The 13,347-nt window shown below is 40.6% G+C and overlaps 1 protein-coding gene across 5 annotated transcripts in view; it reads left to right on the top strand.

Annotated features, from left to right (window-relative positions):
• Positions 1-9,562, top strand: part of ATE1 (arginyltransferase 1) — a 169,402-nt gene extending 159,840 nt beyond the window's left edge. For 3 of the 5 annotated variants that reach the window (XM_035030439.1, XM_035030412.1, XM_035030405.1), the window contains exon 12: positions 6,143-9,562. In XM_035030439.1, coding sequence (XP_034886330.1) covers positions 6,143-6,321 — 179 coding nt within the window. In that variant the 3' untranslated portion in view covers positions 6,322-9,562. The remainder of the gene's footprint in view (positions 1-6,142) is intronic. The other 2 variants (XM_035030434.1, XM_035030457.1) reach the window with 1 other exon arrangement.
• The last annotated feature ends 3,785 nt before the right edge of the window (positions 9,563-13,347 follow it).

Here is a 13,347-nt window from a genome sequence, read left to right as displayed (position 1 = left end):
TGAATACACTAAAGACCATTGAATCATACACTTCAAGTGGGTGAATTTTGTGGTCGAGGAATTATATCTCAATAAAGCTGTTACTAAATGGTGTTTTATGTAAGCTAAGTTTAGGTTTGTTTTCATTTTGTCCGAAAGAATATTCCAAGTGAAATGACTGGCAACATTATTCCTTATGGATGATGAAAATGTGTAATTCTCCTTGATTGCTTTTGGATTCCCAAAGCAATTTTTTGAGCCTCCCACCAAGTGGACTTGAAGAATTAGCTGATTGAGCTGAGTTCATTTCTGTCACACATACTATGCGTCCCCCTGCCAAGCCCTTTGCTCCCCAGACTGAAATATTCCTTTTACAGATTCTTCCCACCCTCCTCCACAGTGATCGAAACATTTGTTCCTATCTCCTGTCATCGAAAATATTCTAAATCATATTTGATTTTGAACTTTCCAGAGTTGAGTTTGGTTTCAGAGTTGAGTTCTATCATGCCTCTCTTCACAATTTCACATTCTTCCGTTATGTCACAATTTTACCCAACTGTATTTAGCTTCATTCACATCGCCAGGTGTATCTTTCCTCTGTTTCTCTTACTGTATGTCTTATGGCTCTGCATCCCCTTTTTCTGGCAGTTTTGGTCATATCTTTGGGTAGGCAGAATTCTAGTTTACATTTCAAGTTTGACTTGCAATTTAAGTCTTTTTAGGTGGGGAAAGAAATGCATTAGTGCTACTTCTAATCTGTATGATGTTTTAATGCCTTTTTTATGGTCAGAGTGTTTTAATGGGGAAACTAAAGAATTGAGGCAATTAAGAAAAGTAATTTGTGTTTCAGTAATTTAATAAAAAGCTTCGGATAAGTGAATTGGTGATAGAGTCAGTGCTGTGTTAAACAACAATGACAATAACACCAACCGGACGGACTTTGAACACCAAGACCAACTATATTTGCATCTCCAAATAATTTGGGTATGTTAACACTGAAGAGAATGAGGAGAGGATTTTGAAATTCATTATTACCTAAATTACATATGATGTTAAAAAGTGAATAGCTGTGGGCACCTGGGTGGCTCAGCGGTTAAGCGTCTGCCTTCGGCTCGGGTCATGATCCCAGGGTCCTGGATTCGAGCCCCGCATCGGGCTCCCTGCTCAGTGGAGAGCCTGCTTCTCCCTCTCCCTCTGCTGCTCCCCCTGCTTGTGCTCTGTCTGTCTCTCTCTGTCAAATAAATAAATAAAATCTTTAAAAAAAAGTGAATAATAGCTGGTCAATACCTACTTTTTAAGTGTATTATGCATTTGATTACTTTGACTCAGAACAAGGCCTCAGAAGTATTTGGAGTAAAAACAACTAGCGAACTTGATTGATTTCTGTGCTATAAGCCTCTCTAAAAATGCTATAAATTAATTTAGAAGCTTTATGAAAATTAATTAGATATATGTGTTTAACAGTAGATGCAGCGGCATGGCATCACAAGCCAACTTGGAATTCAGTAGTTGAAGCTTGCATATTTGTAGTCTTTCTCCCAAATTTGACTTGCATATCATTGAAAACTCTTCCTGTAATCTTAATAAAGAGAAATGAAATCTATATTTTGACAAATGAAACAATATACAATTTCCTACTCTTTTGGAGGAGCACTTTAGAATAGTTACTAGCTGTAAATTCTGCATAATGGTGGGCTTTTTCCTAATCTTCTATTTTTATTTTTATATGCCATATTAGCAAAGAATAAAAATTAGAGAGTGGCATTTCGTTCTAGATAAGATGATGGCATATCAGGTCTCAACATTTTTATTTGCTAGAGTGTTCCAGTTTGAATCTTGAAGTATGTTTGTCCTAAAATATTTTAGGATAAAGGTTTAAACGGTTACACATCATTCTGTAAAGTTAAATATAGATACGATGTGGGGCCATGCATGAATGGTCAAGAAAGAATTCTTGAGATGATTTCGGTGCAAAAAGGTGCTTTTATTACAGCACCGGGAAAGGACTCGTGGGCAGAAAGAGGTGCATGTTTGCTGAATGAAGCTGGTGGTTATATGCTTAGTGCTCAAGGGGAGGGGATGTGCAGGGAGTATTAGATCATAAACATCTGCGAACTTCTACTCATAAAACTACTTCTGCAAGATTTCTCTGGTGCTTATCATTCAGCTTGATGTTAACTATCGGTGAGATGTACAGGCAGTCATGAGACCCTTGAAGAATGTAGCAACCGGCACGTATTTGATCCTTATCAGAACTCTGCAGGCTGTAGGTCAGCCTTCTGGGCTAAAGGTGAACATTTTTCTGCTGCTGTCTCTCATCAGACATACTTTAAAATTCCAGTTTAAAAAATTCAAAGGTAAAGATTTAGAAGATTTTGTACAGTTTGCCAGTGTTCTTCTCCTTTGCTGCTCTCAGTGACCTGTATCAGTTTTCTATTTGTATCAGACTATAAACGTACTTGAACCTACCTTTTTCTTGCTACATTTATACCCAGGTGATGTGACTTAGTTGTCTGTGTTACAGTGTGTGGACATTAAAATGCCTGAAATTGACATCAGGAACCAGGTTGTTGCCCTTTTCCTTTGTCACTTAGCCTAGTTAAGGGGTGTGGAGACCTAGTAAATGCGAAATATTTCATTGTGTTCAAGTATGTGGATTTTCTGCTTCAGCTGGACAGAGTAATTTGTTAAAAACACATATTTTGAAGTTGGTATAGTCAACCAGAGTACCGAAACCACTTGTGGTACTTACAACAGAGAACATTTAATGCAGGGAATTGGTGATAACAGAGAGTGGTGCTGCTGAGAGCTGGGCAAGGCACAGAGTGACCCAGAGATGAGTGATAGCTGGAAGCCACCGCCACTCCTGGGCCACTCCTGGACCACCCCTGAGCCACCCCTGAGCCACGCCAGGGCTACCAGTAGAAGCTGGAACCTTGACCACTTTAAGAGTAGTAGCTGGAGGGGCCGCTGGGTGGCTCAGATGGTTGGGCGTCTGCCTTCGGCTCGGGTCATGATCCCGGGGTCCTAGGATCGAGCCCCGCATCGGGCTCCCTGCTCTGCGGGAAGCCTGCTTCTCCATCTCCCACTCTCCCTGCTTGTGTTCCCTCTCTTGCTGTGTCTCTCTCTGTTAAATAAATAAATAAAGTCTTTAAAAAAAAAAAAAAGTAGTAGCTGGAGCTCCTGCCAAAAAGCAGAGCCAAGGAAGAAAGACGAAAGGTTTTGGGAAGAAACCCTGGCTCTGTCTCCCCTGGCTCCAGCCTCCTGCAGCGCAGAGCCAAGTGGTAGAAGCAGGGAGGCTAGACCGGCCCGGGCATGGCACTGGAGATAAATCAGTAGTGAGGGGTTGGATCCCTGTTCCTCCAGATGCTGTCCCCCTGCCCCTTGATCTCCCTCGAATGTGTCCTGGGTAAAGTGAAAATCTAAAACTACACCCGCACTCGGTTCTGAGGGCATGAGGGCCCTCTGGCTGGCATCCTTGGTGACACCTTTCCCTTCACGTCTGCATGCCTTCCCAAGTGGGGTTCTAAGTGGACCAACGTGGCCTTCTCTGACAATGGAGAATTTCTTTGGGGGTAATAGTACATGATTAGCTTGTATCTCTCTCTAACAAATTTCTAAACAGGTGTACAGTGCAGTCAGTTTTGGAATGCCCTCACTTTATCACTTTCTGATGATTGAGATCAGCTAGCCTATGACATGAGTCCATAAAATGGGATGTCTCTTTCTCTTTTAGATATTGGAAAAATGGTGTGACTTCTGTCTCTTCTGAAACTGATCTTGCATGATTAATCCAGACTAATTAATGAATACCCAGTAGAGGAAACAGCATCAGTTGAGGAAGAATAAACATTTAATTGTTGCTTCCATTATACAATAAAAAGGGATGTAATCCAGTTCAAATGTTCAAACACATAGAGCCTTCTGTGAGGTGCCCAATAAAATGTTGAATTTATAGCAACTCTATTGTGAAAGCTGTTATGTTTATGATTTGACTTGAAGAAGTTTATAGCTGAAAGACCCTGAGAAATCTTCTAAAAGAATCCTTTTGTTGAAAAGGAAACTAGCATTCCCACTTTTAATTTTCAGAAGACCCAAATTAATTAAAAAATGCCTAAATCAACCTTAAAAACAACTTTTTAAAATTATAAAAGCCTTGTGCCAATTATAGAAAATCCAAAAAATGGTGAGAGTATGTGTATGTGTATGTTTCCCATGTGTACTCAGTCATTCATTCAGCAAATATGTACAGAGCACCTACTGTCAGGCATTGTACTAGACACCGGGGAAATATTAGTGGGCAGAGCAGTCACAATTTTTCATTTAATTTCAATTCTCATAGAACTTTCTGGTGGAAAAGGAAACAGACAATAATTATGTATGTCAGGTGGTAGTCCGTGCCATGAAGGGAGTTAAGGAGAGCAAGGAGAGCGGGGATGCTGTTTTATAGAGAGTCAGGGAAGGCCCTCTGAGGAGCCAACATTTGAAGTCATCTGATGAAGCAAGAGGGCGAGCCATGTTTTTTCCTGGAGGAAGGAGGGGTCTTTCTAGGCAAAGGGAATGGAGAGAAGTATTGTAAAAAGGTTGATGCATGTTTGTTCAGATTTTTTCTGTGCATATACTCGGCTTATAAAGAACAGTAGCTTACACTGCACCTCCGGTTTTTTCACTTAACAATCTACCTTCCTTTGTCTTTAATAGCTGTGTAGCGTTTTATCATATGCATATACCTTAACTTATTTGACCAGTTCTCCATGGTGAACATTTGTGTTGTTTCTAGGTTCTCGGTACTGCTGAGAGTGTGGCTATAAATATCTTTATGCACATACATAAATACTGTTGTGTGTGTTTTTCTACAACAGTGGTTCTCAACCCACCTTTTTTTTTAATTATTTTTTAAAGATTTTATCTATTCATTTATTTTAGAGAGAGAGAGAGTGAGTGGAGGTAGGAGGGAGAGGGAGGGGGAAAGAATCTCAAGAAGACTCTGTGCTGATCCCAACGAAGGGGCTTGATTTCAACGACCCTGAGATCATGACCTGAGCCAAAACCAAGAGCTGGGAGTTCAACCGACTGCGCCACCCAGGTGCCCCAACTCAACCCACTTTAAAGAGCTTAAGAAAATACAGATGCTCAGGTTTTATTCAGACCGCTTTCTAAATCAGGATGTCTGGAGGTGGGATCCAGGACTTTTTTGGTATTTTTAAAAAGTTCCTTGAATGACTCCAGTATGTGGTCAGGGTTGAGAACCGCATCTGTGGGATGATTCTTAGAAGTGGCCTGGCTGAGTCAGTGATAAAGACATGGTCCATTTTAGTTGATAGTGCAAAGTTGTTCCCTGTATTAGAATTAGGAGCAACTGCCAGTAGTAGAAACCTAAAGTAAGTTGGCTTAAACAAGATAGTTTCTTTTTTCTATGAAATTCTTTACATAGGTAGTCCAGGGCTGGTACGGTAGTTTTATTATGCGGAGTCCTCAGGTACCCGGGTTCCTTCTGGCTTTTGTGTTTTCTGACCTCAGGGAAATCTAATCTCAGGCGAGGGGGGGAGGGTTGGTTAACGCTCCTGCCGTGATGTTCATGTTGCAGGCAGCGCAGTGAAGGAAGGGTTGAAGGGCGCAGACCAGCTGTTCTCTTAAAAGATGCCTAGAAACGTCCATAGAACACTTCTGCTTGGTTTTGTTTATCTGCAAAAAGAGGAGAAGGGAGAGCTGCAGCCGCTAGGCGTCCCTGCCCCGTCCCGCCGGAGAGCTGTAAGCGTCTGCCCTCTGCCCCCAGTGCCAGGACCTGCTTGGCTCGAGTCCGCCCAGGCCACTGCCTTACGGTTTTGTCGCAGGGATGAAAACCTCGGACAGTACATCGGCTTGGGGGGGAGGCAAAATCAGCGCAGTTCACACTCAGGCAAGACGGTTATAAACTTGACCATGAGGAGAAAATAATGTGTTGAAGACCCGTTCTTTAATTGCGTACAGTTCTCTTCTGATGTTTTAGCTCTCTCAGGGGAGGGAATCTCTTGCCTGTCAGCAGGGTATTACTTACGAACATCCTCGTTGGAACATACTGCTCAAGGAGGACCTCTTCATGCGTCATTATTATTCGAATTAAATATTGTTACACTCGGATATAAAAAGTAGTTTGACCTGTGCCTTTTCTTTGTCCTTGCAGTGGACGAAGGTCGCAGTAAGGAGCCTGACCGTTTGCAGGTGTTCCACAAGAAAGCCATAATGCCTTACGGCGTTTATAAGAAACAGCAGAAGGACCCGAGCGAGGAGGCCGCCGTGCTGCAGTATGCGGGGCTGGTGGGGCAGGCGTGCTCTGAGCGGATGCTGCTGCTGCGGAACTGAGGTCATCCGCACCCCTCACCCCCGCGCCCCCGCGCCCAGGGAGGCTCCCGGCCTGCCCACAGAGGAGGCGTCTTTTATTTTGGCTCTCTGTGGCTTTTCTAGAGTATTTTGTGGCAATGTATTTGTGAGAATCTCCTGGTTAATATAAAGATTTTAAAAATAGGTTGTGACCTAGCCTCCTCGTGGGGGTTTATCATTTTGGAAGTTTGTTTTATGAACAAGCTACGGTATAAACTCCTTGTGTTAATATTTTGGAAAGTAAAATGAGTAAGTGGATCTTAAGTCATTTAAATCACCATCGTGCTTTTTTTTGTCAAAGAAATTACAGCAGACTTTTCTCAGACCCATTTAAGACATTAGTTTATGCTCCAAGACTGGAAGGCTGGGGAGAAGGTGGGGCGTCGGTTTTCTCTCTTGGAAAACGTCTTCTCAAGAGAACGGAACTGTTGTTCCTCAGTGTTCAGTATTACTGCTGAATGTTACGTAGTTAATAGAAAACTCAGAGAAAGAAAATACAAACCTTAAAGAAAGGACGTCGTGTGAACGTCAGATGTTCGTTTACCCAGGACAGCCTCCGTCATATCTGTTGTCTCGGCACACTTGTTTTTCCTAGTATCATTATTACTCTCAAATAATCTTACTCTCAAAAGTATCCCAGTTGGACAACAAAATATGTGATTACCCTAGTTGTATATATATTATTTGCTCTGTTTCTAAAAATCTCAGAAATGGAGGTTTTTGTAGGTTTTGTTTGGGTTTTTGGTTTTTTTGTTTTGTTTTTTAGAAAAATGTTGGCTCCTGCCTTGACCTAAGACCCATCAGAAGTAACTATACACACTCCTTAGAACTCAAGACACTTGTCTTTGGTTATTGATTAAAAACTAGTTAATATCTGACCACTTTTATAGCTGTGCAACAAATCATGTTTAATGAAGTGTAGGAATCATTTTGACCTCTGTTCCAGGGCAAGAGGTGGAGCAACCCGTTTCTTGCTCTTTGATTTGGGAGTCAGCACATGCTAGCTCCTTGTCCTCTCACTTTCTCTTGGCCCCTCACCCAGTCAGCAAATGTCCCTTGTCCACCCCCGTCAAGGTGGCGGGCCCTGTGCTAGGAGGAAGGAGACTCAGCATATTGGCTCACAGAACGGAGCTGTGTTGGAGGTGATAATGGCAGAGGAGGGTTAGTTTCCTGTGCTCTTTCTCAGCTGACCCCCATCTTCTGTGTCAGCAGCTTGGCCATGGAGTTCATCCCATTGCCCATTTTGCCTGTTTTCTATTGATCTTTTTTAAAAACCATACTATAAAACGTAGTACTTTGAAACCCACTACTGGTTTTAAACTTTTCTCCTAAAGGCACTGAATTTGGGTAAGACATTAGAAAATAATTTCAGTTAGCTAAAAGAGGGATCATAAAACAATGATTTTAAAAATCACATCTAGAAATTCAACATCCAAATAAACTGTATTTATTCATTCAGACGGGTGTGTGTGTGTGTGTGTGTGTGTATAACACCTGCCGTACGCAGGTATTTTGCCAACTGAGGATAGAGGAGTGAGGAAAGCCATTTTCTCTGATTGTGTGGATTTTGCATTCTTCTGGGATTTTGTTCTTCAAAATAGCCTCCCAAGAGTATTTGATAGGCTCTTGTGTGGAACTGCCTTCAGAACCTACAGAACTTTTTTTTCTTTTTCCCTCTAAAATGAAGATAGCTTAATGTTTTTAGGTTTACAAAATGGTACTCACTGTAAGCAATTCAGACATTAATAAAACTATAAATATAATCTGAAATTCTACCATACCAGAGAAGGAGAGAACTGTTATATATCTACACACAGACATACATTAATTTGAATATAAGTAGAATTATGCTGTATACACTGCTTTGTGGACATGCCTGAATTTTGAAAGAAGTTTCAAAGTAGGACTTCGGAAGTGTTGTGAGTAATCTGAGTACTAGGAAAGTCAGTGGGTTGGGTCGCATCTTGGTACCCTTGGCGTTGGAATGTTCACGTTGCTGCCATCTGCGTCACACCCATGCTTAGGTCCGTGATTGGCGGGTAGAACGGGAGCCCTGAAGATCACAACTCTTGAGTATCCCATGAAAGGAAAACCTGACTCTTACATCGTACCATGACTCTGGTTTCCTCCTGCAGAATTCAGTTGGGGTTCCTTCAGAGGAAAGTGATCGATCACATCCTTGTCCGGGAACCGGGGTGCTGCCCCTGAGGGCAGGATTCAAGGTTGGCTGCAGTGAACGGCCAGAGAGAACTGGGCACGAAGATTCTTCGGCTCGGTTGCCGTATTCATGTGCTGCTCTTTGGGGAATCGATAGTGTATTGATCCCAATGAGTTAATTATTTGTTCTTTTGCGCCCTGGCTGAGTATTAATAGCGTGCTAGAAAAGGACAGCAAGGCAAGTGACCCGGCTTTGCCAGTCGACGTGCAGTCTAGCTGAGAAATCTGGTTTTATGTTCATGGCTTTCATCCAAAGAAAGACACTCGAGAACCTTTCAAAGACAATCTCTATGTTTTCAAGGCTGGAAGCTGCGCATTTACCCTCTTAGAGTTGTAGTTCCCTCATGGATGCGGGTAAATTCACACCTGCCTCCTCGTCTCAGGAGCAGAAATGTAATTGAGGTTTTCCACGCTGCCGTCTTTATTTAAATTCTTCCAGTTCTGTGAGATTTTTTGTTATTTTTTAAAAATGTAATCTGAGCACTTTTTTTAATATTCTATAAAAGAGGCTATTACCAAATGAATATATTATTCATTTGATTAAAAATTATTTAGATAAGAAATTATTACTGTTTATCTTTGCTTTCAGACAACGTATCCTATTTTTTATCCATTTTGCAAAATACCTCTTGTGTGTGGTTTCTTAACATAGCAGAACCTATTATGTAAATGAACCTTTTCAGATATCTGAGCAGTATGTGGTTTGATTTTATAGGCTTTATACTATTATAGTGTGAATAAAAATGAGAAGGAATATGATGACCAGCTATCTAGAAAGTGTTGGTGGTTTCTAACTTTAAAGAAAAGAAGGAAGTGAAATGGAAACATAATGTTTGATCTAGAAGTTATTCAAACGTGTATTCTTTTCCAAAAGAAAACCAGTGACTGTAAAACAAAACAAGTCTGATTGCATGTGATTTTTTTTTGCTCTCGTGTATGCCTTTTGAACAGTCCATTTGATAAATCTTGAATGAAAAAAAAAATAAAGCTGTTTCTATCTGCCGTGGCTCTTGCTGGTCAGTACTTAGAAGACGTATGTTTCCTTACTTTTCGGTTTTTTTACTACATTTTACCTGTAGTGAATATGCAGAAAACAGAGGTAAAACATTGGCTATATGAATCATAATATCTCATTTACAGTAATTATGGGAATTCCAGATCATTTGGTTACCTAAATCAAAGCATGGTGGATTCCTTTCTCAGGAATAAATAAAAATAAAATAAATCTCACTTTAAGCAAAACATCTGGATTTCACATGAGAAATTAGGAAATAGACATTCTTTTACCCACGGGGATTAGGCATGGGATTTAGGTAGCAAACTCAAATATAATTTCTCTTAAAAAGCTTAGTTTACAGAGAAATTCTCATAAATATAAAGCAAAGTATAATCATTCATAATAGTACACGGTATATTTATGGAATACGTTTACAAGCATTTTGTGTGTTTTTTTTTTTTTATAATAAAGAGGACCCTAGTAGGTTTAGGATAAAATGAATCCTATTTTCCAAGTGATTTAAATTGGTTATAATACCCACTGACATTTTTTTTTTCCCAGAATGGAAGTAGCTTTGTTGTTTTTCTTCCTTGAAGTGGCCCGTGTTCACCAGGGAGCACTTAGGCAGTGTAGAAAAATCTACGGAAGAAAATACAAAATCTGTTACCATGCCATCAGTAACCACCACCCCTGCCATTCACACTTCGATGTTGTACCCTTTCAAACTTTTTTCTACCTACATGTATGTATATGTCTTGTTTTATTTTTAAATAAAAATAGAATCATGCTATGTATATTGTTTCATGATTTTGAACATTTTAATCCATTGTGAACATGCAAATAAATGAGGAAGAATATAATTGTTTTAATGGCTGTTCGATAATAGTCTGCTGTGTCTAGTATCTTTTGAGAAAGGGGGCTTGAGACTTGAGCCCCACCTCATGGGCACTCGGAGTTGTAATTGACCTGCATTAATGGTTCTCATCAGTTGTTTGTAACACTCAGTCACATGGTTCTTACCACTCATTTTCCCCGATCCTATGCCTTTCCCCGACAGTAGGGATTTCCTCTGAACTCGAACGTTCAGGTATAGCTTTTAAAAGTTAGTTCCACCTCCTCTCATTGTCCCTCAACTAAATATTTTCTAGGAGACTATCCTTCCATTTTTACAGTTTGAATGTCTCTAAAATTCCCAATTAGAAAATGTCTTACTTAAAAGCTTAAGGTTATTTAAAATTAAGGTTCTGATTCATTGATTCTTTATACAACAGAGGCCCTTAACATGGGTACCTGGAAAGGGTGTGCCATCGTTAATTTAGCCAAGATTTTTACTTTAAAAAATATGCTGGCTTTTTAAGATTTAATTCTAAGTAAAATTGCATTTTTATATCGGTTGGATATCACAGTTGGTATCTTCAGTCCAGTCCTGTCTAGGAAATAGTTTCCTATTGACAGTCTAATTCTCAATTAGACCAAGAATTGAAGTTGCTAAATATATTTGGCATGCCAAATTTTTATTCATTTAGAGCTCCAAAATAGCTTGCAGATTTTTATCACTTGGGTTCCTCACCATATCTCTCCACCTGTAATATGAAGCAATTCCAAATGGATGTGCTGTTAAAAAACAAAACAAAACTGAGGGCACCTGGGTGGCTCAGTCGGTTAAGCGTCTGACTCTTGATTTCAGTTCAGGTCATGGTCTCAGGGTCGTGGGATCGAGCCCCTCATTAGGCTCTGTGCTCAGTGGGGAGTCTGCTTGGGATTCTCTCCCTTTCTCTCCCTCCCACTCTGCCCCTCTCCTCGTGTGCAATCTCTCTCTCTCTCAAATAAAATCTTTAAAAGAAATGAAACCTAGCACAGCAAATCTTAATGTTATGTGGCATTTGTGATTTTTAAGAATTACCCTTTAATATGGAATTCAATAATAAATGTTTCAGCCACCTCGGAGGAGAGAAAGACATCCTTCACTTGTCTGGTATGCATTAGGCAGACCAAGGGTGACTAGCATAAATATCTGTTTCTTTGATCATTACAGTTTGATTAAAACCAATAGACAAAAAGTGGTTTCTAAAATTAGTCAAATGTTGCATGCTAAAGCCATCATACCAAAAACGTATAAATGTTGTGCTCCCTGCTTGCGTAATTCAACTCTGTGATTTTTGGATCATATTTTCCCCTGAACCTTAATTTTTTGTGCTTTTGTCAATCTGTGCCAGGGTCTTAAAATCATCTAACACTGGCCTTTTATAAAATTTTATTTAATTAGTGTTAAATCAGGACTCATGAATACTTCATAAAGTCCCATTCATCACACTTTGTTAATTCAGTATTCAGTGAGTCTGAATAGCATCTCTCAACTAATGGAGCTTTTTGATCATGAAATAAGAAAAATAGCATTTTAAGTTTGTGAATTCAGAGCTTAAGGATCTTAGCTCAGTTGTATGTGGTCACTTCTATATACTTTCAGCATATTTGAAAATGTTCAGAGATGACCAGATTGGAATTTGGAAGCTAACCATTGCTGATGCTTTATTGACCATTAGAGCAAAGATTATATGTACATACATATACAGTGAAAGAGAGTGTGTGCTTAATGAAAGCTCACTAGTAAGAGTATGATTATTCTCAATTTTAATTCAAACAATCAGCTCAATATAGTTGCCTCTTGAACAACACGGGCTTTCATGGGTCCACTTCTACGCAGATTTTTTGCAATAAATACAGTACTGTGCTGTCAGTGTATTTTCCTTGATTTTCTTAATAACATTGTGTTTTCTCTACGAGAGCTTACTTTATTGTAGGAATACAGTATATGACACATATGACATAGGAAATATGTGTTAATCGACTGTTTATGTTGGTAAGGCTTCTGGTCAACAGGAGGCTATTAGGAGTTAAGTTTTTGGGAGTCGAAAGTTATCTGCAGATTTTTGACTATGCAGGGGGTCGATGTCCCGTGTTGTTCAACGGTCACCTAAACAGGCTTCGATGTATAGGACTATTGTAGAAGTCCTACAAACTGATCAGGCTGCCCTGTCCACAGTAGCCACATGTGTCTATTTCATTTAATTACAATTAAAATTCAGTTCTCAGCCTCACTAGCTACATGTCAGGGGCTCATAGCTAGCCATGTGGGGCCCCTGGGTTGCTGTAACAGGTTACCACGCTGTAACCTGCATGGCTGAAAACAGCATGTATTGATTCTCACAGTTCTGAAGGCTGGAAGTCCAAAATCAAGGTATCGACGGGGCCTGCTCACTCCGATCGATCCAGGGAGAGTCTTTCTTTGCGCCTTTCAGCCGCTGCAGATCACCAGCAGTGCTCGGTGTTCCTTGGCTGGCAGCTGCCTCATTTCCAGTTTTGCCTCCCTCTTCCCAAGGCCATCTTCTGTGTGTTTCTCTATGTCAGCTCCTCATAAGGATACCAGTCATACTGGATTTAGGGCTCACCCTAATCTAGTTATGACCTTATCTTAATACACCGGCAAGGCACTGAGGGCTAGGACTTCAACATGTCTTTTTGTCAGGGGGCTAGGGGCAGGGAAGGACACAATTCCTTTTTCTTCAGTAGGCTCCATGCCCAACAGGGGGCTTGAACTCATGACCCCGAGATCAAGAGTCACATGCTCTACCCACTGAGCCGCCAGGCACCCCTGTGGGGGACACAATTGAACCCACGAGAGCGGCCATATGGGAAGGTGCAGATACAGAACGATTCTGCTGTCGCAAGTTCTAGTGGACGGTGCTGCAGAAAGGCCATCTTTCGAAATGAAAATGTCATGGTTTGATATATTT

This window comes from Mirounga leonina, unplaced genomic scaffold, assembly GCF_011800145.1.
Source record: "Mirounga leonina isolate KUSES-001 unplaced genomic scaffold, KU_Mleo_1.0 Mir_114, whole genome shotgun sequence".
NCBI classification, from domain to species: domain Eukaryota; kingdom Metazoa; phylum Chordata; class Mammalia; order Carnivora; family Phocidae; genus Mirounga; species Mirounga leonina.
The sequence above is the reverse complement of the archived record's forward strand: the minus strand, read 5'-3'. Positions and strand labels throughout refer to the sequence as shown.